Source organism: Pogoniulus pusillus, chromosome 38, assembly GCF_015220805.1.
Source record: "Pogoniulus pusillus isolate bPogPus1 chromosome 38, bPogPus1.pri, whole genome shotgun sequence".
In the NCBI taxonomy this organism is placed as follows: Eukaryota; Metazoa; Chordata; class Aves; order Piciformes; family Lybiidae; genus Pogoniulus; species Pogoniulus pusillus.
Genome location: NC_087301.1, coordinates 2,737,361 through 2,761,254, shown reverse-complemented (window position 1 = coordinate 2,761,254; position 23,894 = coordinate 2,737,361). Strand labels below are relative to the sequence as shown.

General features: G+C 49.1%; 1 protein-coding gene across 2 annotated transcripts in view; it reads left to right on the top strand.

Annotated features, from left to right (window-relative positions):
- Positions 1-21,743, top strand: part of FLI1 (Fli-1 proto-oncogene, ETS transcription factor) — a 112,690-nt gene extending 90,947 nt beyond the window's left edge. For both annotated transcript variants that reach the window (XM_064173140.1, XM_064173141.1), the window contains exons 6-9: positions 2,650-2,718; positions 16,846-16,908; positions 19,270-19,317; positions 20,268-21,743. In XM_064173140.1, the coding sequence (XP_064029210.1) occupies positions 2,650-2,718; positions 16,846-16,908; positions 19,270-19,317; positions 20,268-20,797 (710 nt within the window). In that variant the 3' untranslated portion in view covers positions 20,798-21,743. The remainder of the gene's footprint in view (positions 1-2,649; positions 2,719-16,845; positions 16,909-19,269; positions 19,318-20,267) is intronic.
- The last annotated feature ends 2,151 nt before the right edge of the window (positions 21,744-23,894 follow it).

Genomic DNA, 23,894 nt, shown 5'->3' with positions numbered 1-23,894 from the left:
ATTTCCCTCTCTGTGGTGTTCCCACCAGAAACCTCAGACTGCCGGGCAAAGGTGAGAACTTTTAGCAATTAGCTGGGGGGAGGAACCTTCACTTTCCAGTGGCTTGGGCTGCATTTTTGAGCTTAAGGCAGCTCTAGGTTGATCAGACAGGCTTGTTCAGGGCTATTCATCACCCCACCCCCTCGGCCCATCAGTGCAGGCAGGCAGTTGCAGCCTGTTTAGTCACAGAAACCCTGTTTCTGAATTCTTCCTTGTCTGGCTGGGGAGACCCAGGCTGGGCATTGCATTCAGGATCTGCTTTACATCACCTGAGAAGGAGAGAATGGTGAACAGGAGTTCCCCCAAAGATAGCCAAGAGAGAAATGCCCCAAATAGGTGATTTAGATGGTCAGAAGCGCTGCAATTCCTCCTCCAGCAGCACAAGACCAACCATTCTCTCAAGATTAAAGTCAATCCTTGTGGCTATCTGCAGCTTTCACAGTCAAGGTACCCTTGGGATCCCTTTGAGGTCCCCTTCCTAGTCCCTGGAGTGCTGTGTCCAGCTCTGGAGCCCTCAATACATGGACCAGGTGGAGTGAGTCTAGAGGAGGCCACAAATATGACATGAGGGCTGGAGCACCTCTCCTACAAGGGCAGGCTGGAACTGGAGCTGTTCAGCCTGCAGAAGAGAAGGTTCCAGGGAGACCTTAGAGCAGACTTGCAGTACCTGAAGGGGTCTACAGGATTGCTGGGGAGGGACTTTCTACATGGGCTTGTAGTGGTAGGATGAGAGGCAATGGTTTCAAACTGTAGTAGGGTAGGTGTAGGCTGGACAATAGGAAGAAGTTCTTTACTATGAGGATGGTGGAACACTGGAAAGGGAGGCAGAGGCCCCATCACTGGAGACATTCAGGGCTGGGCTTGAAGGGGCTCTGAGCAACCTGATCTAGCTGAAGATGTCCTTGTGCACTGCAGTAGATGACTTGTAAAGGCTTGTCCCAACCCAGTGCATTCTGTGCTTCTAGTTTCCCATGCTATCCATCCTGGCCTTTGGAAACATCCCAGCCTGAAGCATCTGGTAGCATCCATCCTCCCTCTGAGCAGGCTTTGCTTTCCAGCACCTTCCACCTCTGTGCACACACAGGCTTGTGCAGGTCTTTGGCTTTGTTTGCACTGAGGGGGAGAAAATAAAATCACAGGAACACAAAGGCAGTGAGAGCCAGCACCTGCAATGGCTGTTGCTTCTGGCAGCCCTTACAGGAAGGCAAGTCCTGCTGTGAGTACTGCTGAGGGGCAAGTGAGGTCACTGCTCCTTGGGAGCATGTGGATTATGGGAATGTGGCTGAGTCACAAGCCCCTAATCAGTCAGTACTGTAGTACCTGCAGAGAGATGTTCTTAGCCCTGCCCAAGAACCTGGGGATGCCCAGGGGCACGAATCTGTGCTGTTAGCTCTCCTTTGCTTAGGACCAAGTACCCTACATGGATGAGAGCTGTGCAGATGCACATAGCACAAAGTGTCTGCAAAAGCACTTCTCCACCATACCCACCCATGGCAAGGATGGTGCCCTGCTCTGGTTCACACCATCAGGCCCCACAGAGAAAGGTCCTTTGCCTGGTTGGGAATGTCACTGCCTGATGCAGTCAGCTGTAGGAGGAAAGGTGAGCCAAGGAGATCTGTAGGGCAAACACATCTAACTGGACAGCCATGAAATGCCCATTACATGCTGGCTTCTACTACAGCTCCCAGGGCCTCCTCCTCCTCCCATTTCCACAGCAGTCTGCAGCAGAACCAAAGGAAAATGATTAGAAACATTTCCACCACAGACTGGGCAAAACAAAGGCCCTTCCAACAGGCTCTTTTTTTTTGCATCTGTTGTTCCAAGTGGGGCTGGATGGAAAGGGCACTCAACCAGGAAAGCTGCTCACAGTGCCACAAAGCATGGGGGATGCTGGAATGGGTGAAGGAAGTGGGATCCAGCTGGGAGTCACTTTCTTCTCTCTAGGAACAAGTGAAAGGGTGAGAGGAAATGGTCTCAAGTTGCAGCAGAGGAGGTTTAGGTTGGACATTAGAGGAAACTTCTTCACTGAAAGGGTTCTCAAAGACTGGAACAGGCTGCCCAGGGGAGTAGTTGAATCCCCATCCCTGGAGGGGTTTCAAAGCTGCAGAGATGTGGTGCTGAGGGATGTGGTTTAGCCCCAGCCTTGGGAGAGTTAGAGAATGGTTGGACTGGATGATCTGAGTGTTCCAACTGAAACAATTCCATGATTCTGTGATACCAGTGAGACTTTTGCAGCTGTTGGCCCAAAAGCAAACATGTGAGATGCTAAAAACATCCAGATCCTGACAGTGCAGCTCACATCACTCCTACTCTGTGTTCCTCAAAAAAAGGAAATGTCTTTGTCACAGCCAGAGAGAGAAAAGCTCCTTCCTTAGTGATACAATCAGTGTCCCAGGGCAGAATCATAGAATGGATTAGGTTGGAAGGGACCTTTAAAGGTCACCTAGTCCAACCCCTCTGTGATATGCAGAGGCATCCCCAACTAACTCAGGTTGCTCAGGCTCCATCAGCCTGACCTTATCTTCTGGAGGCTTTGCTGTGACAGATACTGTACCTCTGTAAAAGTCCCATGCATCCAGAGTGCAATAACTTCCTTTCTTTTCACTCCAGGTAGCTCACTGCTGGTCTACAACACTCCACCCCACACAGAAACCTCCTCACGACTTGCCACCAAAGAAGGTCAGTCTTTTGCTTTGTTCAAAGAACCCCAAAGTTTTAACCTATTTAACATTCTGACCACGTGGATAGAGCTGAGAAACCCTAAAGTTCAAAAGTTGATAACAGAACTGGAGCTCCTTCAGGCTTTTGGGTTGGTTTTATGTCCTCCAGTTGGGTTTGCCAGGTTTCCCTTCTTCATTTTCAATGCAAAAACTGGATTGTGATAAAATGGGGTGATGGGCATGAACATGTGCCTTGAGATGGTGTGGTGGGCATGAACATGTGCCTTGAGATGGTGTGATGGGCATGAACATGTGCCTTGAGATGGTGTGGTGGGCATGAACATGTGCCTTGAGATGGTCTGATGGGCATGAACATGTGCCTTGAGTTGGTCTCATGGGTATAAACATGTGCCTTGAGTTGGTCTGGTGGGTATGAACATGTGCTTTGAGTTGGTGTGGGCATGAACATGTGCTTTGAGTTGGTGTGGGCATGAACATGTGCTTTGAGTTGGTGTGGTGGGCATGAACATGTGCCTTGAGATGGTGTGGTGGGCATGAACATGTGCTTTGAGTTGGTGTGGGCATGAACATGTGCCTTGAGATGGTGTGATGGGCATGAACATGTGCCTTGAGTTGGTATGGTGGGTATGAACATGTGCCTTGAGTTGGTATGGTGGGTATGAACATGTGCCTTGAGATGGTGTGGTGGGCATGAACATGTGCTTTGAGTTGGTGTGGTGGGTTAGAAGCACCATTCCTTGAGCTGGGCCAGTGGGAATGATGTACATCCCTTTACCTCCATAAGACAAGGTCACAGTTGAATTGCCAAGAGCTAATTAGGAAGGTAAAGACTCCGAATCTGCTTCCCTGCTCTTTAACTTTACCATGTAGGAGTTTGGTGGTCCTTTCCCTGGTGTAAGTGCAGAAGCATTGTTTTCCTTCACCAAACTGCATTTGCCACACAAGACCATGAAATCTCCTGCCTGCCATTTGAGCTAACCCACCTAGAAGCAGCCTGCTCTCATGCCAAGGTAGTTTCCTCACCTCATATACAAACACTTCCACACTTCTCAGGAGCAAGTTGATGAGCCTCAAGTTGCATTTCAGCAAATAGTGGGAAACAGCAGAAAGCTTTTTTTTTTTATTTAAGCAGCTGTGGAAAGAGTCAAAGAAACCCCAAACCCCCCCAGACCATTTCACTGGGAGGCTACAGCAGGCACCACCCATTTCACAGCTTCTGCATGGTGTGTCTGGCTGCTCCTGGGCAAGCACTGCTCTTAGGGCCTGTGCTTCTCTCTCCTTGCACCATGCTTCATTTCATCTCCAGCATCTGCCTTGGACACACAGCTGGGTTTTTACAGCAGCTTCTTCTGTCCAGCATCTAACTCTCTACTTGAGCTGTGCCTGTCTTTGGTGTGCTGCTCTCCATGAGACAGGTATTAAACACAAGTGGGATAAAGCCACTCAGGCTTCTCTCTGCCTGCCCACTTGGATGATCAGCTGTTTAAAACAACTAAAAGCTGGGCTGGCTCCTGTTTGAACTGAGCAGACACACATAGATGCATCCCTCCACAGTCCCCCCCCCCAACACACACACATCCAGGGCTATGCTCTTTCTGTCTTGGGCCAGCTGGCTGCTGAAAATAAAGGGAAGAGCCACAAACATGCTTATGGGAATGAAACATCTCTCCTATAAGGAGAGCCTGAGGGAGCTGGGGCTGGGAGCTTGGAGAGGAGAGTGAGAGGTGACCTCAGCAATGGTGATAAAGTTGTGCAGGGTGAGTACCAGGTGCTGGAGCCAGGATCTGCTGGGTGATGCCAGTGCCAGGACAAGGGGCACTGGGTGGAAGCTGAGGCAGAGGAAGTTTCACTTGAACATGAGGAGGATTTTTTTTCCCTGTGAAGGTGACAGAAGCCTGGAAGAGGCTGCCCAGGGGGCTGTGGAGTCTCCTTCTCTGGGGGCTGTGGAGTCTCCTTCTCTGGAGATATTCAAACCCTGCCTGGATGTGCTCCTGTGTGATCTGCTCTAGGAGATCCTGCTCTGGCAGGGGGCTTGGGCTGGCTGAGCTTTGGAGGTCCCTTCCAGCCCCTGCCATTCTGTGACTGTGATTCAGTGAAGCAAGCTGTGGGTTTGGTAGTTAAGGAGAAATGCTCCATGTAAAATCCAACTCCTCTGGGTTTTCAATGCCCTTTATCTTTGCACATTGAGTCTGAAGTCTCTCAGGCAGGAGGAAATTTGAGAGAGGAAAAAAAAAGTTGTTCCTTCTCCTCTCCCCCCCCATCATTTTTTACTGCCCTCGAGTGTGTTTCTTTGAGTGCAGAAGTTTGCATTCGATTTCTGTCAGCCAGGCGAGTTTGAACTTCACCTGATACTTTCATCATGTGTCAATAAAGGACTAAACACACCCCTGGGATGGGCCAATAAAAGCTAAGAGCCAGCATGGAAATGTTGAAATCCCATCTGCCACCCTTCCATTTCTTCCTACAAGGCACTCATTTCCCCTGCCTTCATTTGATGCCTGCATGCTGCTCTAGGCTGAACCCACTCACTTCAGCCTTCTTGAGCTGATCCATGCTCCAACCACGAGATAAGCTGATGGGCTAAGAGACACATGAACACAACAGGCTGAGAGATAAGGAACTGGGGGAGCAGAGTGAAGTGTCTTGTTCAATATCACAAGAGACACTCAGGGTGAACAACAAACTGCAGTTGGAATTTCTCATCCTCAGTCCTGTCTGCTAAGCAACAAGATTTTCCTTGCTCCCTTTGAAGCCTTTTTAATGGGCTCCTCTCAGGATGCTGTTCCTTTGGTGAAGGAATTCCAGGTTGAAACCCATGATTTTAGAGAAGCAATTTCTTGCTTCCTGAACTTCTCAAAAGAGGAAATGTTTTTTTTTTCCCTCTCTAGGCTTACACTTCTTGAATCCACTCATCCTGTAAACATTTCTGCTCCCTGAACCTGTGAATGAAAACAGGCCAAGGAATTTTTCTAACCACCTTCCCTGGAGGATTCAAAAGCAGGAGGAGGTGATGAAATAGTACAATACATGTCAGACAGAGAGGAAAATTGCTCTTTTCTTCCCTCCTCCTGTAATTTTTCATGTATGTGCTCTAAGATCACACAAATAAGCTGCTCCTGCAAATCCCTGGGGGGAAGTAAATGCTCTTAGCACAGGCTATGTGCAGCATATTCAGAGATGTGCTGCTGAGGGACATGGTTTAGAGCCAGCCTTGGGAGAGTTACAGAATGGTTGGACTTGATGATCTTAAGGGGTTTGGTCAGCTGAGTTTTGTGATTCTGTGATGTGAGAAGAGGGCAGAAATTTTCATGTGAACAGATGAACGGAGATGGAGGAGAGGAATCCAGTCTGGGTTTCCCATGTTTGTGTCTCCCAGGCAACCAGCACCAGAACAAGGGAACACAGCCTCAAGCTGTGCCAGGGGCAGGTTCAGGCTGGATGTTAGGAGGAAGTTGTTGGCAGAGAGAGTGATTGGCATTGGAATGGGCTGCCCAGGGAGGTGGTGGAGTCGCCATCCCTGGAGGTGTTGCAGCCAAGCCTGGCTGGGGCACTTAGTGCCATGTTCTGGTTGATTGGCCAGGGCTGGATGCTAGGTTGGACTGGCTGAGCTTGGAGCTCTCTTCCAGCCTGCTTGATTCTGTGATTCCATGAAATATCAACCAGTGTCCCTCAGCTCTTCTTTTGAGGGCATCAGAGAAGCTCACAGCAAAGCTTCGAACCCCTCCGCTTTTGGGCACGTCAGGGAAAAAACAACTCCACAGCCTCTGAGCTGTCTGTACACACTCAAACATGTGTCCATGATCCTTCTGTGCCTGGTGATGAAACATCCCATTTTTAGCTGTGGAGTAGAAGAGAGAGGGGGGGGGAAAAAAAAGTAAGGAAGCTTTTTTTGGTGCTTCTCTTATTGCAACTGCGTGGCCAAAGCAGGGATTTATGCTTTCGGGAGCGCCAGTAGCTACTGCTCTTGGATTGCTTTCCCCCTCCTCTCCTTTCTTCTCTTCTTTTTCTTTTTCTTTCATTTTTTAAAATTGTTTTCCTTTGAAATTCCAGCGTTAGTGTTTTGTCTGCTTTCTCCCTGACCCTCTTCAGAGGCAGGCGTGTGTTTTTTCACCAGAAAAACTGGAAACAAAGAATCGTTGTCTTGAAGCTGTAGCAGGCAGGAAACCCAACTCACAAGGGATCACCCCCGAGCCAGCCCTGTCCCAGAGTAGACTCCAGTTCTCTGAATTCAACCTGACAGCTTGTCTGGAGCACTTTCTAAGTAACCATTATCCTCCCTTTTTTCTCCCAGCTATTACTTTTTTGCCTAGGGTGCCCTGCAAGCGGTGTTGTTGCACATGGAGGTGGGGGTGAAACGTTTGCTGGGCTGCAACCCCTCCCCTCCAAAGCTCTTGGAAGAGCTTTGGCTGTTTCCTAAAAGCAAATTTGCTTCCTGATAATGAGTTAAGTGCTGCTAAAATGCAATGCCTCCCCCTCTGTGTCTTCCCTTTTCTCTTCATGTGTGTCTTGCTCTGCTTGGATGTTTCTTTTTCTCCTCCAATATGTCATAGAATCAACCAGGTTGGATCTTAAAGGTCTCTTCCAGCCGTAATGATGCTGTGCACCTTGAATAAGGCAGGGCTGTGCCAAAGCTGCCAGGTGCCTGTCAAGCTTCGTTTAGAATCATAGAATCAGGCACATTGGAAGAGAGCTCCAAGCTCAGCCAGCCCAACCCAGCACCCAGCCCTGCCCAACCAACCAGACCATGGCACTAAGTGCCCCAGCCAGGCTTGGCTGCAACACCTCCAGCCACAGCCACTCCACCACCTCCCTGGGCAGCCCATTCCAGTGCCAATCACTCTCTCTGCCAACAACTTCCTCCTAACATCCAGCCTGAACCTGCCCTGGCACAACTTGAGACTGTATTTCTCTCCTCTTCTGCATTTGGGGGTTGGTTGGTTTGGTTCTTTTTATCCCTGTGTGCAAAGAGTGCTTCAGAAATCCTCTCTTCAGAATGTGCAGCTCTTATGTCTGTGATGTTTGTTTCTCAGCAGTACATCTGCCTGCATGTCATGAGCCAGCAATGTGCCCTGTGGCCAAGAAGGCCAAGAGTATGTTGGTGTACATGAAGAAAAGTGTGGCCAGCAGGTCAAGGGAGGTTTTTCTCCCTCTCTCTTCTGCCCTGGTGAAAGTGAACCTGGGCTATTGACTCCACTTCTGGGCTCCCCATTTCAAGAGAGACAGGGAACTACCAGGGAGAGTCCAGTGAAGGGCCATGAGAATTCTGAGGGGCCTGGGGCATCTCTGTGAGGAGGAAAGGCTGAAAGCCTCTTCACTGAAAGGGTTCTCAAGCACTGGAACAGCCTGCCCAGGGAGGTGATTGAATCCTCATCACTGGAAGGGTTTAGAAGAGGCAGAGATGTGGTGCTGAGGGACATGGTTCAGTGGCAGCCTTGGGAGAGTTGTGGATGCTTCCTCCCTGGAGGTGTTCAAGGCCAGACTGGATGAGGCCTTGAGCAACCTGTTCTAGTGGGAGGTGTCCCTGCCTATGGCAGGGAGTTGGAACTGGCTGAGCTTTGAGGTCCCTTCCAACCTAAGCCATCCTATGGATCTGTGCATCTCTTGCCCCTGTTTGCCAAGGCAAGAGCACTCCTCAGACTCTGCTCTGCTCCATTGCACCATCTCAGCCACACACAGATCCTTCAGCAGACACATGACAGAGTCCAAGCCCTGCAGAGCTCTGTGCTAAGAAAAATTCTAAGCAAGCAAATCTGTTGCTGCTGCCATCAAGAGGTTTAGCACCTTGTGTACTGAGCGTTTAGTACCTGCACTTGAAGACAGAAAGGGACGAACCTCACACTCTCTACAACCTTTATGTCTGCTGCCACAGTGTAAAACAATGAGTCTAATGTTTCTAGGAGGAGCTGGAGGTGGTTTTGGCTTCCTTGAGCCTCCAGAAACCCACAGTCTGGGTTTCTTCTCTCCAACTGGCTTTAAACACAACCCCACCTCTTCAGCAGGTTAAATGACAGGAGTGTGAGGGCTGGACACTCAGCAGCTTGGCAGACTTTGCTTGCATGTTTGGTTTGCAGCAGCAGTGGTTTTTGTTCCCATGTGCCTACACTGGGACTTTTCCAAGGCACCAGACAAGTGCCACCACACACAAGCAGTGAGGTCCTGTGCTCTCCTTTCTCTCTCTAAAATCCTTGCCACAAAATAGACCCTCAGTGACCACTTAGATTGATCACAGGTCTGGATCCCCCAGGACACCTGGTTCTGCTTTCCCCATCTAGAGAAGCTGATTTAAATTCCAGCTACAAATCCAGGATCCTTTCTTCCTACTGCAGCTGCAGGACTCATTGCAACATCCAGACTGTGCTCTCCACGGAGGATCCCATGGATCCCATAGCCCAGTTCCAAACTGCAGCCTTCTCCTTCCCCTGATTTGCTTTGTTGAGATTTGGGGAAAATCACCTTTGTTTTCTTCCTGGCTCTGTCTCCATGACTTAGGCCAAGCCACTTTTGATCCTCTGCCTGACAAATCTCCTGGGAGGTATCAGCTCCAGCAGGCAGGGACTGGAAGGCTCTTTCTAGCACTTAGCACCCATCATGCAGGGGAATCTAGAAGCCTCCACAGGTTTTCTGCCTCCATGTGTGCTTCTCCAGGCATCTACAAAAGCTGACCTCAGGGAAAAAAAGTCCCATTTCAGGGGGTGAAATCTTCTTGAGAGGTTTCAAGCCATGCTCAGCTCTGAAAACAGGACTCCTCACCAGGGCAATGGGATAGGGATAGTGTTTGGATGCTTCTGTGCTACTTCTAGTATTAGGTTTCAGGAGGCTCTTCAGTTTGGACATGCAGTCCCATGGTTATTAACCCAGGGATGACACTGTGCAAGGGTCTGACAAGAAGCAGCTCATGTTCAGAGCAGTCACTCTGCAGCTCCACAGTCAGCTCCAGCACTTCATGAAGCAGACTGGAGAAGAGCTTCAGTGATGCCATGAATAGGAGCAGGAGGTTGTAGCAAACTGTGGGTCAGTCTCTTCTCACAAGAACAAGAGGAAGTAGCCTCAGGTTGTGTCAGAGGAGGTTTGGGTTTGATGTGAGGAACAATTTCTTCCCCAGAAGGCTTGTCAGGGCCTGGAACAGGCTGCCCAGGGAAGTGGTGGAGACCCCATCCCTGGAGAGAGGTTACTGAATTGTGTGATGTAGTGCTGAGGGGCATGGTCTGGTGGTGACCTGGTGATCTGAAAGGTCTCTTCCAACCCAGAGGGTTCTGTGACTCTGTGATCCATACACCATGGGATTCCCTCCCAGTCTTGCCTGCCCTTCAGATGCCATTTCAGGTAGGACATGAAGCCTTTAGTCCAGAAATGACCCAGCGCCACTGCCTCCATCCTGAGAAAGGAAGGTACCAGAGGCCCAGTGCCCGTCCTTCTCCTGGGCTGGTAGCACAAAATCATGTCTGAACCTGCTTTGAACTGAAAAAGCTCCTACAGAGAGAGCAGGATGAAGGAGCTGTCAGCACTCACTGAGCAGCTCAGGAAGCACAGGGACCGGGATCCTGTTGTTCAGTTGGAATTCTCCCCTCCTTTTGCTTCTCCCCTCCATCCCAAGCCCTCTGATTTGAAAAACACCATCAAAGAAAAGAAAAGAAAAGAAAAGAAAAGAAAAGAAAAGAAAAGAAAAGAAAAGAAAAGAAAAGAAAAGAAAAGAAAAGAAAAGAAAAGAAAAGAAAAGAAAAGAAAAGAAAAGAAAAGAAAAGAAAAGAAAAGAAAAGAAAAGAAAAGAAAAGAAAAGAAAAGAAAAGAAAAGAAAAGAAACTTTCCCAAGCTTCTCAGAGAGGCTCTGCTCTCTAATCCATCCTATCTTAAGCACAGATTCCCTAACAGCTTCTTCACAGGATGGTGCTCAAGCTGAGAGCACTGCTAGGCATATGCTGGGGGTAGGGGGGGTGGGGGGGATCTCCTCCTGGATTTTCAAGCCCAGTTTCCTAAGGGAAATGAGCCTGTGCCTGTCTGTCCATCTGCCCCTAGCCCACAACTGGAGCCTCTTAGTCTGTTTTGACTCGATATGATCCAGAGGTGTGGGGAATGGGAGTGGAGGAGCACTCAGGCTGGGAGAGGGGAGAAAGAGGGGGCTGTGAAGGTGGGGCTGCTGCCTCAGTGCAGCCTGCCTTGTCTTCCCAGGAGCCATTCCATGTGTCCTGCACTTACACAGCACAATGTGCACTGGTTCTAGTACAGAAGCATGGTTGGAAGAGACCTTTCAGACCATCAAGTCCAGCTATGGACCCAGCACTGCCAGGTCACCCCAAAACCATGTCCCTCAGCATCCCACCTCTGATTCTTCTAAACACTTCCAGGGACAGGGATCCCACCAGTGCCCTGGGCAGCCTATTCCATATCTTGGCAATCCTTTTAGGGGGAGAAATTGTTCCTTGTGTCCAGCCTCAACCTCTTCTGGTGCAATTTGAGGCCATTTTCTCTCACCTCATTGCTTTTTCCTTGGGAAATGAGACCAACTTCCACCTAGCTCCAACCTTCTGTAGTGGCATTGCCTTTCCTCCATGGACACAGGCTCCAGTTCAGTTTTCAGAGCAGGTACAGGAGGTGGAGATGGAGCTTTTTCTTCTTTAGGGGCACCTTCCTCACTGCTGCTCCTCATTCTCCTCCTCCACATCCCAGAATCACAAGCAGGGGAATCCCTGGGGCTTGCTCCACTTTTTCTTTCCCTTGAGTGACCTGTTCTAGTGAGAGGTCTCCCTGCCTGGGGAGGGTGGGGGGTTGGAACTGGATGAGCTTTGAGGTCACTTCCAACCTAAACCATTCTATGATTCCACATTGCACCAGACAGTCTAACAACAAGAAACTGTGGAGAGCTGGATAACTTCATTCATCTCTTGAGCTTTAAAGGCCAATCTGCCTAATATCTGATTTTGATCTTGATGATTTTGCCCTTTTCCCAGCCTCCTGCATCTCCTGGGAGGTTGTTTCACCACTGTGTTAGTTCTGATTTACATCTGATTCCAGAAGAATCAATAGACCTTGAAAGGGAGTTGGATGAGAACTTCCAATAGCCCCAGAGGGTGGCGAGCCAGGGGCTGAGGGAGACTTGGGGTGAGAAAGTCTAGACCAGGGTTAAGAAAAAGGTTCAGAGCCCAACTCTACACAGCCTTCCCCTGCAGCCTGATCTCTGGAAAAGCCACTTCATGTGGGAAAGGCAACTAAAGGCTGAGTCAAGTCCATTTATGCATCCAAAGAAATAAAATCATAGTTAACCTTCTTCCCAGGCTAGCTGCGAGCGTCAATGTTTGCAAAGCTGTGACATCCTCACTTGAAAGGTGCTGTGAAAGTGCAAAGCATTATTAATATCCTTTACCTTGCTCCTAATAGAGCCCACATTCATTCTGGGGAATTTCTGGACATAAACCAGACAGCTGCAGAATGACATTTCTTGAAAGCATCTATGATTTATTTGCTGCTCTTTAATTCCATTTTGTATTGAACACACATTTGTCATAGAGCTGTAGTCCCACTGAGCCTTTAAAGTCAAAAACAGACTTGGGGGACCTGATCTTGGGAGAAATTCACCTCTAACTTCACTGATCTACACCAGAAGAGGAGTTCAGTCCAAAGGTTTTGATTGAATTTCCATAGTGCAGCAAGTTTTGGTGTCAAATCCGAGTGGTTTTAAGGACAGATAAGCCTCTGCCTGTAGCTAACTGTCTGGCTGGAGTTCTGTGGCATCTCTATAAGCCACTGGGAGTCAGATCCTGGGAATGACATTGTTTGTGCAGAAACCTGACTCTCTGGATAGCTTCCCTGCCTCTGCCTTTGCCATTTTGTCTCAAACACATTCAGCTTTAGCAACTGGAAGCCTGCAAGAGCTGGGAGGGCTGGGATGGTTCTTTCACATTGCATGGATTTTGGGGAACATGAAACAAAACCAGCTTGGTGGGGTTGGAGAGGGAGAGGAAGAGGAAGAGTTGAACTTGCAGTGGTTGAGTGGACACCTTTTAAGAGCAGTGCCTGGGTTGCTAAAGGTGCTATTTAGCTTTTCTTACCATCACAGAGCCACCCTCAGAGCCAAGTCCCATCCTAACAACGCTACACATATGCTCACACTTCAGTCCAGAGGAGGCCATGGAGATGATCAGGGAGTTGGAGCACCTCCCCTTTGAGGAGCTGGAGTTGTTCAGCTTGGAGAAGAGAAGGCTCCAGGGAGACCTTAGAGCAACCTTCCAGTATCTGAAGGGGCTCCAAGAAGCCAAGAAGGGATTTCTTACAAGGGCTTGTAGTGACAGAATGAGGAGCAAGGGATTGTGGCTTGAGGAGGGCAGATTTAGACTGGAGATGAGGAAGAAATTCTGTAGAGTGAAGGTGGTGAGATACTGGCACAGGCTGCCCAGGGAGGTTGTGGATGCTTCCTCCATGAAGGTGTTCAAGGCCAGGCTGGATGAGGTCTTGATCAACCTGTTCTAGTGGGAGGTGTCCCTGCATATGGCAGAGGGGTTGGAACTGGATGATCTTTAAGGCACCTCCCAATCCAAACCATTCTGTGAACCTATCAATCCATGTAATATAGGAGAAACTGAGGCAAAGAGACTTGAGTGAAACCCAGGATGAGTCACACACATCATCCTTCCAAGCTGCTGTTTTTTGTCCTAAAATATGCAAGGAAACCCATTCAGAGAGGTTTGGAAGGAGAATTTTAGCCCAGCTTCCCCGGGGAGGCAGCCTGGATGCTGCAAAGCCCAAGCCCAGCACAGCTGAGTGTTATAGTGTCACTCAGTGGTTAAAAGAAGCCCTCAGAAGCTGCATTTTACTCTCTTTCTGTGACAACAAAGCAGGATTCTCCTCTCTGACAACATTTCTCCATCTGGAGGAGGAGGATCTGTCCAGATGATGGTCTATTTATTTACTCAACACACACTGATGCATCTGCATCAGCCAACCCCTTTGGAGCTGTTGATTCACTTAGGTCAATCATCAGACCCCAAGGGAAGTCAGAGAAAATGGAAAGGAGGTTTTTTTTCCCCCCAACTTGAAGGGAAACCTTTCTGTTGTAAAATGAATCTCTACCTTTCTGTTTTGTTTTGGTGGTTTTTTTTCCCTTCACAGTCACAGCAGCTAAGAGAAATCTCCCACAACATTCCATAATGGCAAAACTCCTTCTGGCTGAGCTCACCAAAATGTACCTCAGCACAGCATCTCTGCATCGTTTCTCTTGGAAAAGACCTTTAAGATCAGGTCCATCTTCACTGGTGGAGAGTTCTGTGCCTTTGCCCTTTCCCTCTCCTGTTCTCTTCAAAACATTTCCCAAAGCACTGATCTGACAGCTTGAGCTGTAAAACATCTGAGGGATATCCCGGGGGAGAAATGAAAGCCAGACAGTGGCTGCAAAGAGGACATGGGAAAAGCCAGTGGTTACCTCAGACCTCAGAGAATCAGAGAATCAAGCAGGTTGGCAGAGAGCTCCAAAGCTCAGCCAGCCCAACCTAGCACCCAACCAACCAGACCATGGCACTAAGTGCCCCAGCCAGGCTTGGCTTCAACACCTCCAGAGACAGCCACTCCACCACCTCCCTGGGCAGCCCATTCCAATGCCAATCACTCTCTCTGCCAACAACTTCCTCCTCACATCCAGTCTGAACCTCCCCTGGCACAGCTTGAGGCTGTGTCCCCTTCTTCTGTTGCTGGCTGCCTGGCAGCAGAGCCCAACCCCACCTGGCTACAGCCTCCCTGCAGGCAGCTGCAGGCAGCAGTGAGCTCTGCCCTGAGCCTTCTCTGCTGCAGGCTGCACACCCCCAGCTCCCTCAGCCTCTCCTCTTGGGGCTGTGCTCCAGGCCCCTCCCCAGCCTTGCTGCCCTTCTCTCAACACCTTCCAGCACCTCAACATCTCTCTTGAATGGAGGAGCCCAGAACTGGACACAGCACTCAAGAGGTGTCCTGAGCAGTGCTGAGCACAGGCCAGAACAACCTTCCTGGTCCTGCTGGCCACACTGCTTCTGAGCCAGGCCACTTCTCCTGATTTCAGTCAGTGCACTGTTGGGATCTGCAGGATGGTTTTCCACCTCTGCAAAGAAAAACTTACAGTGGTAACAACTGCTGAGCACTGAGCTTGAGGAATAAGCTCCTGGCAGCACCAGGCTTACAAGCTGGTTCCCAGCCCTGCTGGAACCACGGTAGCAGGGAGAGGGGACAGCATGGCTTGGGGCTGCCACCTCCCTGCTTTAGAGCTGTCCCATTGCACTCTTTATACCCAGCTGAAACCTGCAGTGGTTTGTTTTTCAGTCTCCTCTATTTGCAGTGGGGTTTGTGGTTTCTAGTAAAAAAGGGAAAAAAAACAACCACCAACTCAACCCAACCCAAACCCAACCCCAACCAAAGCAGCAAAACAAAAATAAACCCAGGCAGATTACATGAGCTCTGTTTTTCCCCCCATCCCCTCTCCTCCCTCCTCCTCCTTCCCTCTGTCCCCTCTCTGTTTTCCCTTTCATGCCAATAGCCAAAGGCTGCCATTTCAAAGCTGTGGCAGCTTTCCCAGCACCACCAGGAATGTGCAAGTGCCTGGGATTGCTTCCTCAGAGAGCTCTGCAGCCCAGCAGAGCACAAGGCAGGGCTCACCTCTTCACAGGATCCCAGGATCCCAGGATGTTAGGGGTTGGAAGGGACCCAAGGAGATCATCCAGTCCAACCCCCCTGCCAGAGCAGGACCACACAAACTAGCTCAGGGCACACAGGAACACATCCAGATAGGCCTTGGAAGGCTCCAGAGAAGGACACTCCACCACCTCTCTGGGCAGCCTGTGCCAGGGCTCTGGGACCCTTGATCAGCATCCCAGACCCTCATCATGATGGGGGTTGGAAGGAACCTCTGGAGATCATCTACTCCAATCCCCTGCCAGAGCAGGTTCTCATAGACAAATGTGTCAGGCTCAAACTGGAGCAGCTCTGCTGTGAGCACAGACTGAAGGAGTTGGGGCTGTTGAGTCTGGAGCAGAGGAGGCTCCCAGGTGACCTTCTTGTGGCCTTCCAGGATCTGAAGGGAGCCTACAAAAAAGCTGAGGAGGGACTTTTGAGGCTGTCAGGGAGTGCCAGATGGAGGTGAGGAGGAAGTTGTTGAGCAGGAGAATGGTGAGAGGCTGGACTGGGTTACCCAGGGAGGTGACTGAGGCTCCATTGCTGGAGGTGTTTGAGGCCAGGCTGGCTGAGGCTGTGTGCAGCCTGCTCTAGGGTAGGGTGTCCCTGGGCATGGCAGGGGGGTTGGAACTGGCTGCTCCTTGTGGTCCCTTCCAACCCTGACTGATTCTATGATTCCAGTACCCTGCTAATCCCAGACCCATCTGAGACCAAGACAGAAAGCTAGAACCTTACAAGAGTTTTTCCTGGTTAGGGTTGATTCCAACCCCTCCATGCCCTTTGCTTTTTCCCATTAGATCCCTCTTATGATGCTGTCAGGAGAAAAGGATTGGGCAGCAGTACAAATTCAGGCCTCACCAAGAGTAGGTTGCCCCAATGAGAATGACAAAATCTACAATGGAAGGTCAAAATGAGGCTGGGGCAGGACATGGGCGTTGCTGGCTTGAGTTCTGAGGGAGATCTGAGTTTGCTGATGTGAGGAATGATAGTCTGGTTGATTGGATAGGGCTGGGTGCTAGGTTGGACTGGATGATTTTGGAGGTCTCTTCCAACCTGGTTGATTCTATGATAGTAAGAGGAGGAGCTGCCATTGGTTGGATGATTTACAGAAATAACTGTGATGGTGCTTTAAAAAACAGACCTTACCCAAAGGGATCATTGACCAAAGTTCCAGCATGGGAGAAGGGCTCAATTAATGCATGTAACAAACCAGATTTTCAGCTCCAAACATGGATGTAAAGCAGAGTGGAAGCTGCATTAAAGAAGGAAACTCAAAGAAGTAGCTGCACAATATTTTTCTTGCCTCCCCAGCAGATTCTCACTTCAGAGTGATTTCTAATCTCTGAAGTTTACAGAGCAGTTTCCAAGCCATCAGCTCTTAGGATGAGAAGATGCTTCCCCTCACAGTCACTGGTGTGCCTGTTGGATGTTTCTTGTCTCCTCCCTGTCTTCTGTTCCTCCTCTCCTATTCTAGTACATCAAAACCCTTTCTCTGTCTTTACAGGCCCTCCTGTTGCAGGGACACAGAATGTGAACAAGACAACAGAACAGCAGCGACCCCAGCCAGGTAATTACTGCTCTTGTCCCTGCTAATTAGACTTCTGCTAGACTGGGTGAATGGAGGTGTCAGGCACAGGACAAACAGGCAGAGCCTTACCGAGAAATCAGCTGTGAGCAAGCAGTGACAGTGACTCTTCCAAACTCTGCCTGCTTTACTGTCCTGTCCTCCCACATTCAAAACATCCTTGGAATCATGGAATCTTGGTGTTGTTTTGGTTGGAAAAGGCCTCTCAGGTCATCCAGTCCAACCATTCTCTATCTCTACCAAGCCTGGTGCTAAACCATGCCCCTCAGCACCACATCTCTGCAGCTTTTAAACTCCTGCAGGAATTCAGGCACCTCCCTGGGCAGCCTGTTCCAGTGTTTGAGAACCTTTGCAGTGAAGAAGTTTCTTCTGATGTCCAACCTAAACCTTCCCTGGTGCAACTTGAGGCCTTTTCCTCTTGTCCTGTGACTTGTTACTAGCCTCAGGTGGCTCCAAACTCCTTCCAGGGAGTTGTAGAGAGCCAGAAGCTCCCCAGCCTGGAGCATTCATGGGGCTGCTGTGACCAGAGTGCAGAACTCAGCACTTGTACTTGTTGAAGCTCATCTCACTGGCCTTGGCCCCTTGATTCAGCCTGTTTAGATCCTTCTGCAGAGCCTTCCTCACCTCCAGCAGCTCAACACTCTCTCCCAGCTTACTGTCATCTGCAAACTGACTGAGGCAGCACTCAGTCCTCTTGTCCAGCTGTTTGACAACGACACCAAAAAGATGTGGCCCCAGCACCGAGCCCTCACTTCGCCGTAGCCCCCTGCAGTGCCAGCAGCAGTGGCACCCCCTCTGAAGCCCAGGTGGTGAAGCAGCAAGAGGCTGTCTGTGCTGCAGCAGTGCAGTGTTTGCTCATTACCTCTTCACCCCCGTGGCAGGGACGTTCAGGGGAAGGATCTGCAAAGAGAATCGCCAGGGCTTCCCCTGCGTCACTGAACCCCCCAGAAGAAAAGCAAACCCTGTTGGGCAGAGGCAGCAGAATTTCCTGCTGCTGCCCCATGGGGCCTTTGAAAAGCCAATTCCACCTTCCCTGCTTTGCACAGCTGCTTTCTATCCCTTCCCCTCCTTTCTTTTTTTTTCCAAGGGGTTGGTTCCTTTGGCACAGATTCAATCCACGAGCAAATGTTAGAGATCCAAATCACCGAAACCAGGAGAAGTGTAGAGATTAAGGCAGAGGAGGCCCCACGGAAAGGGCAGGAATTCATTCCTCATAACTGCATCGTGGGGTTTTCAGGGAACACTCAACCTCCTTGGAGCCAGTGGCAGGACTCCTGTTACTCTCATTTGTCTAACCCTCTGTTTGCTCAGCGAGGGAGAGTTGGGTGAACATTTCATTGACCTCAGAGGGAAGCAAACTCAACTGCTAACAAGTGAACTTGGAAATCTCATCTGCTCTCCAGCTCTTTTTATGAGGAGAAATAGATTTGCTGCTGGTTTGTTGCAGTTCTGCTGTGCCACACTTCTTGTTCTTGCAGGTTTTCTGTTCTCTGCTTGTCACAGAAGTGTAGGACATGTCCAAAGGGATGATAGAGCTGGGGGGCAAGCAAATCTGAAACCAGCACCAGGAACACTGTGCCACAAAGGTGCTGAGGGGTCTGGAGCATTGCCCTGAGGAGAGAAGGCTGAGAGCCCTGGGGCTGTTTAGCTTAGAGAAGAGCAGCCTGAGAAGGGATCTGATAAATGCCCACTAGGAGCTGAAGGGTCCACCCAGAGCAAGAGGATGGGGCCAGAGGCTTCTTTGTGGTGCCCAGTGATGGGCACAAATCAGAACCCAGCAGGTTCCATGCTCCTGCTCTGGCAGGGGGGGTTGGACTCGCTGATCTCTGGAGGTCCTTTCCAACCCCTAACACCCTGTGATCTGAACACCAGGAGGGAAGTCTTTGGTGTGAGGGTGCTGGAGCCCTGCAGCAGGCTGCCCAGAGAGGTTGTGGAGTCTGTTCTGTGGAGAGATTCCAAACCCACCTGGACATAGCAATTATCAACAGTCTGCTGTGGGTGACCCTGCTTGGATTGGATGATCTCTGGAGGTCCTTTCCAGTTCTCACCATGCTGAGATTCTTGGATCTGGGGAGTTTGGGTTCCATAACTAGCTGAAAAAGAAATAAGGAACACAAAGATGCTGAGGGGTCTGGAGCTGGAAGAACAAAGAAAGCAAATGAGAATGTGACCTGGCTTCTAGAGTAGACAGCAATGAGCTGTTGTTGCTAATGACCTTTGCTGCTGCTGAACTTTGTTGCTAATGACCTTTATTGCTAACAAACTTTGTTGCCAGTGATCTTTGTCTCTCTATGGTGGAACATTTTAAAAACTAACTTTCTTCTTTGATGTTCTCTTTTTCAGATCCCTACCAAATCCTGGGGCCCACCAGTAGCCGTCTTGCCAATCCAGGTGAGTCCATCCTTCCGTGCCAGTCCACCACTGTGCAAGGGGTCAGCTTCCCTTCTGGTCTGCTGCTCCAGTCTGTGCTAGATGAGCAGCTGTTGGGGCAGGCCATGAGAGCCACTGAGCTTTGCAGCTCTGCTCTCACAAGTGCTTTCACAAAAAATCCTTCTAGAAAAGCAAGGAAATTGGTGCAAATCTTCATCAGGACAAAAATCACCATCCTGAGCCATCCCTAAGCAACATTCCCCAGGAAGAGTTTTACAGAGCACTTAGAATCATGGAATGATTCAACTCTGGGCCTCTCAGATTTGCAGTACAGGTTAGGTTTTCAGTGTCTGCTGTGAGTGGAAGGCACAAAATCCTCTCTGAAAGCCACCACATAACAACTGATCCTAGCACATCAGCTGCAGAAAGCAATCCCTGACTTGGACCTGCAGTAAATCCTGCTGGAGCTAACCTTGTGTACATTGAGTGCTTGAAGGAAACCTCTTTATAAGGTTCTTCACTCTGAGAACAGCCACAGCAAAGAAAACCAGGACTCAGCTAGTCTGGGGAATAAATAATCTCATGTAACTGAGCTCATCAGCTGTAGGTATCCAAAACAACATCCATGGTAAACAGCAAGCAACTGAGAGCTGAACTATGCCGTGGTAACTGCTCAGGGAAAGGCTCTGCAGAACACTTTGCTCTGGCCAAGGCCTGTTTATGACCAGCCCCAAGATTTGAAGGCCAAAGGCGACCATTATGAAATCTAATGTGACCTCCAGCTCAGCAGCAGAACAAAAGGCTGCCTAACTCCTTTGCTGGGAACAGCTCCTCCGTCCCTGCGCAAGACTCGGCGAGGCCCGGAGGAGCGGTTCCCAGCGCCGATAGCCCTTCTGTTTCCTGCCTTTGTCCGGGCTCCCAGGCAGGAAGCAGAGAGTCATTTCCTTTCCTCTTTGGCTTGCTCCTGGCAGGGAGCGGGCAGATCCAACTGTGGCAGTTCCTCCTGGAGCTGCTGTCGGACAGCTCCAACGCCAGCTGCATCACGTGGGAAGGCACCAACGGGGAGTTCAAGATGACGGACCCCGACGAGGTGGCGCGGCGCTGGGGCGAGCGCAAGAGCAAGCCCAACATGAACTACGACAAGCTGAGCCGCGCCCTGCGATACTACTACGACAAGAACATTATGACCAAGGTGCACGGCAAGAGGTATGCCTACAAATTTGACTTCCATGGCATTGCCCAGGCCCTCCAGCCTCACCCCACCGAGTCGTCGATGTACAAGTACCCCTCAGATCTCTCCTACATGCCATCGTACCATGCCCACCAGCAGAAGGTGAACTTTGTACCCCCTCACCCCTCTTCCATGCCTGTCACATCATCCAGCTTCTTCGGAGCAGCTTCACCTTATTGGACCTCCCCTGCAGGAAGCATTTATCCCAGCCCCAACGTCCCGCGCCATCCCAACGCCCACGTATCGCCACACTTGGGCACCTATTACTAGATGCTTTCCTCTCCAGGTGGCCTTTCTCAGTCTGGTTGGACTTTATCTTTACTTCTGGGATTTTTATGGGCTTTTTTTTTTTTGGGGGTGGGGGAAGTGGTGGTGGTGGAGGACCCTCAATGGATCATTGTGGCCTTTCTAGGGGAAGAATCAAAACTGGATATTGGTTAACTCCTGGATCAAACCTTTCTCTTCGGTAACTTTACCTCTGGTGTCTTGAACTGAGAGATGGATGCTTCTTTGGGCCAGTACTCTGCGTTTCCTTTGGGGTTGAAACCCTTCTGTCCTCTGTAGGGATTGACTACGAAGATTGTTCACCCTTTCCTGGAGTAACCATTAGCTTTTTGAGGAAAGAAATTCTTGAGGATTCAAAAGCTTTTGCCAAGACTTAGATCCACCTGAAGACATAGATCCAACTGTGGGTCGTAGGAGAAGGTGACTACACTGCTGGGTTTTGATCTCGCTGTAAGGCGATTCAACCATTAAGTGGAGGCCACTGGGCTGCAGGGGACCACAACTGGAATCTTAGCTTTAAGGCAGATGAGGATTTTTTTTACCCAACTGGAAATTAAATATATATATATTCATATATATATATATATATATATGTATATTTTATGAAGTAAAGGGCATTGAAGGAACTCTTTAGAGTGTGCAACTTCGTTAGGCTGGGTATTAACTCCGGTTACATCCAAAAACCACAACAACAACAACAAACAACAACTACAAAGTCACCTAATGCCAAGCACAGACATTCTTTGAGAGCAAACAAACAAAAACCCAACAAAACAAAAACTAATCCAAACAAAAAACCTTAAAAGGATGGGAAAAGAAACGACAGCAGATCCCCTGAGCTCAACCAGAGCCTTCAGGATCGCTCCGTGCTACCGATTCGCGAACGCTGTGCGTTTGTCAGACCAAATAAAAAGGGTCAGCAAACCAGAAAGGCAAATCACTGTATAAATTATGCAGAGTTATTTTTGTGTGGGTTGCTTTGTTTGGGGGGGGGTTGTGTTTTATTTTTTTCCCCTGGGTTTTGGGTGGGTTTTGGGTTTTTTTTTTGTCTTTTTCTATCTCACAGTTTTCAATGAAAGAGTAAATAACTGAAGGGAAAAACACCACGAGTTGACCTCGGTCACCAAAGCAGGTTTGTTATTTGGGTGGGTTGAGTTTACTATCAGCTCAGTTGTTTGTGGGTTGCTTTTAATGTCATTTGTACATCTTTTTTTCCTTTTTTTTTTTTTTTTGGTTGGTTGGGTTGGGTTTTTTCCAATCTGTACATTTGGGATGTAGCTTTATGCTTTTTTTTTTTGGGGGGGGGAGGGAGGTGTGGGGGTTTGTTTTGGTTGTTTTGCTAAAAAAAGAAGAAAAAAATGAATAAAAACTAAGACATGAGTAATGTATCTGTTGGAAACAGGCCTTGGTCCTGCAATTGGATCCATCAGTTGACCTTTCCAAAGCAGCCAGAAACCTTCCTGACTTCCCTGGGTTTGTCTAGAGCGGAGTTTTCCCTTGCCATAGGCATCGCTGTCTGCAAGTTCACAGATTGCTTTCAGTTGCAAGAGACCCTCCAAGGTCATTTTGTTCAAGCCCTCCTGCAATCAACAGGGACACCTCCAACTAGATCAGGCTGCTCAGGCCCACGTAGCCAACGTGTTTGTGTTGGAGCTGATTCCAAACACGCAGCAGCACAGGAGTTTTGTAATGCCAGGATGAGGAGGAATGGGTTTGAAGTGGCAGAGGGGAGATTGAAAGTGGATGTTAGGAAGAAGTTGTTTGCAGTGAGGGTGGTGAGACATTGGCACAGGTTGCTCAGGGAGGCTGTGGTGCACAGAAGCACCCAATGTGATCTTTGATTACATTCTGTGCTTCTGTGCACCACAACCTCCCTGGAGGTGTTCGAGGCCAGGCTGGATGAGTCCTTGAGCAACCTGTTCTAGTGGGAGGTGTCCCTGCCTATGAAGCAGAGTTGGAACTGGCTGAGCTTTGAAGTCCCTTCCAACCTAAACCATTCTCTGATTCTACTCCATTCCCACCCAAATCCTGAACTTTGGAAAGCTCTTAACCACTTCATGGATGAGATGATCCCTCACAGCTCCTGGCAGCTGATGGAAAACTTTCTCAGAGGGCTTTTCCCACTTGAATTCTAACCACTCGGAACCTCTGAGCCATCCCCGATGGCGCAGATGTTAATTTGATGATCCACAAATGGCACTTTGAGTGCCATAAACAGAAGGGGAAAAGAAACCACAAGCATTTGTGCTTCAGACCAGATGTCTGCAGAGGGTGGGGAGGGAGCCATGTACAACCTATTAGCTAACTTGTATGAGCTGGCAACCAATTAACAGGGTCACAGCTATCTGTAAGTCTAGATGTAAAACCTCTGGGAGTCTGGCTGGGTGCAAGAGTTGGTCCATTTGGATCCCATTGCAGGAGGAGAGCCTGAAACCAGAACATTAGAGCCTGCTCAGAACTTTAAATAGAAGCACTGATGCCATTATTTAACAATGGAAAAGGAAGATCAAGCTAATAATCCCTTTAGGTCTTAGTGCTTTTGGGGTGTTTCTAAGTAACATTACTGCAGTAACAGCAACAACAAAAAGAGAAAGAAACCAAACCACAATTAAACTAAACTAAAAGAGAATGAAGGATGGAGAAATAACCCATGGAAATGGGGCTTTTTGCTACTATATATATGCAATGTACTTTTGGGATATGGAAATATATATAATTTTGCAAGCTATCTTGGTGGGGGTTTTTAATAAGAAATGTATTAAGTGTTACCATGAAGCTGTTGTATGAAGAGGATGATGTAAAAATCAATGTGACTAAATAAATGGTGGTTTTCTCCTCTAAGGCATCACATTGTTCCACTCTCTCTCGCTCCCCCCTCTCAGACCTGCAAGGTAAAAGCAGGAATTTTGCCTCTAAAGCACCTCAAAATGAAAACAAAGCAGCTCCACACTAGTGCCACTTGACCCTTATCACCATAAACAAGTTTTGACCTCTTATTCCAGAGCTAGTTGAGGATGCCTCTGTTTACTACAGAGGGGGTTGGATTAGATGACCTTTGGAGGTCCCTTCCAACCCAGACCAT